Below are 1,217 nucleotides of genomic sequence, written 5' to 3' on the forward strand. Positions count from 1 at the left end.
CCTAAATCCATAGGTGGACCCCTAAAGCTGTGCAGGACCCCTAATCTCATGGGGAGACCTTAATTCCATAGAGGACCCCTAATCCCTTGGGGAGACTCCTAATGCCATGGGGGACCTCTACGGCCACAGGAGGACCCCTAATCCTATGGAGGACCCTAATCCCTTGGGGAGGACCCATAGAGGAGCCCCTAACACCATGGAGGGATCCCTAACACCATGGGGGGACCTTCACCCATAGGTGGGCCCCTAAAATCATGGGGAGACCCCTAAACCCATGGGGAACCTGTAACCCCATGGAGGTCTCCTGTTCCCATAGAGGGAGCCCTAACCCTGTGGGTGGACCCCTAATCCCACAGCGGGACCCCTAAATCCATAGGTGGACCCCTAAAGCTGTGCAGGACCCCTAATCTCATGGGGAGACCTTAATTCCATAGAGGACCCCTAATCCCTTGGGGAGACTCCTAATGCCATGGGGGACCCCTAAGGCCACAGGAGGACCCCTAATCCCATGGAGGACCCTAATCCCTTGGGGAGGACCCCCTAATTCCATGGAGGACTCCTAGAGACCACAGGGGGACCCCTAACCCCGTGGGAGGACCCCTAAATCCATAGGTGGACTCCTAAATCCATAGGTGGACCCCTAAAGCTGTGCAGGACCCCTAATCTCATGGGGAGACTCCTAATGCCATTGGGGACCCCTAAGGCCACAGGAGAACCCCTAATCCCATGGAGGACCCTAATCCCTTGGGGAGGACCCCCTAATTCCATGAGGACTCCTAGAAACCACAGGGGGACCCCTAATCTTGTGGGGGGACCCTCAACCCTGAGGAGCAGGAGCACTGGGGCTCCAGCTGCGGGCAGCCCCGTGCGTGGAGTGGGAGGAGGTGGATGGAGGGAGGGTCCGAGGGGGTAGTTGTGTATGTGGGGGGGTGGGGGGTGGTGGCTGCCCCCCCCAACCCGCTCGTGCCTTCTCCATCCAGGATCTCCATCACGCGGGTGACGGCCGACATCTCCTTGGCCAAGCGCTCCGTCCTCAACAACCCCAGCAAGCACACCATCATCGAGCGCTCCAGCACGCGCTCCAGCCTGGGTAAGGGGGCTCGGCCGCCCCACACTGACCCCCCCAGTCCCCCAAAACTCAGTCCCCCCGGGGCCGGACAGCATGACCCTGTACTCAGCACTGGGGAGGCCACAGCTCGAGTGTTGTGTCCAGTTTT

General features: G+C 60.1%; 1 protein-coding gene across 1 annotated transcript in view; it reads left to right on the top strand.

Annotated features, from left to right (window-relative positions):
* CACNB1 (calcium channel, voltage-dependent, beta 1 subunit) overlaps positions 1-1,217 on the top strand; it is a gene marked incomplete at its 3' end in the record, with an annotated part of 35,443 nt that overhangs the window by 33,011 nt on the left and 1,215 nt on the right. Inside the window, exon 10 of the mRNA XM_014957918.1 lies at positions 981-1,090. Within this exon, the coding sequence (XP_014813404.1) occupies positions 981-1,090 (110 nt within the window). The remainder of the gene's footprint in view (positions 1-980; positions 1,091-1,217) is intronic.

The sequence above is a fragment of the Calidris pugnax genome, unplaced genomic scaffold, assembly GCF_001431845.1.
Source record: "Calidris pugnax isolate Ruff unplaced genomic scaffold, ASM143184v1 scaffold337, whole genome shotgun sequence".
NCBI lineage: Eukaryota > Metazoa > Chordata > Aves > Charadriiformes > Scolopacidae > Calidris > Calidris pugnax.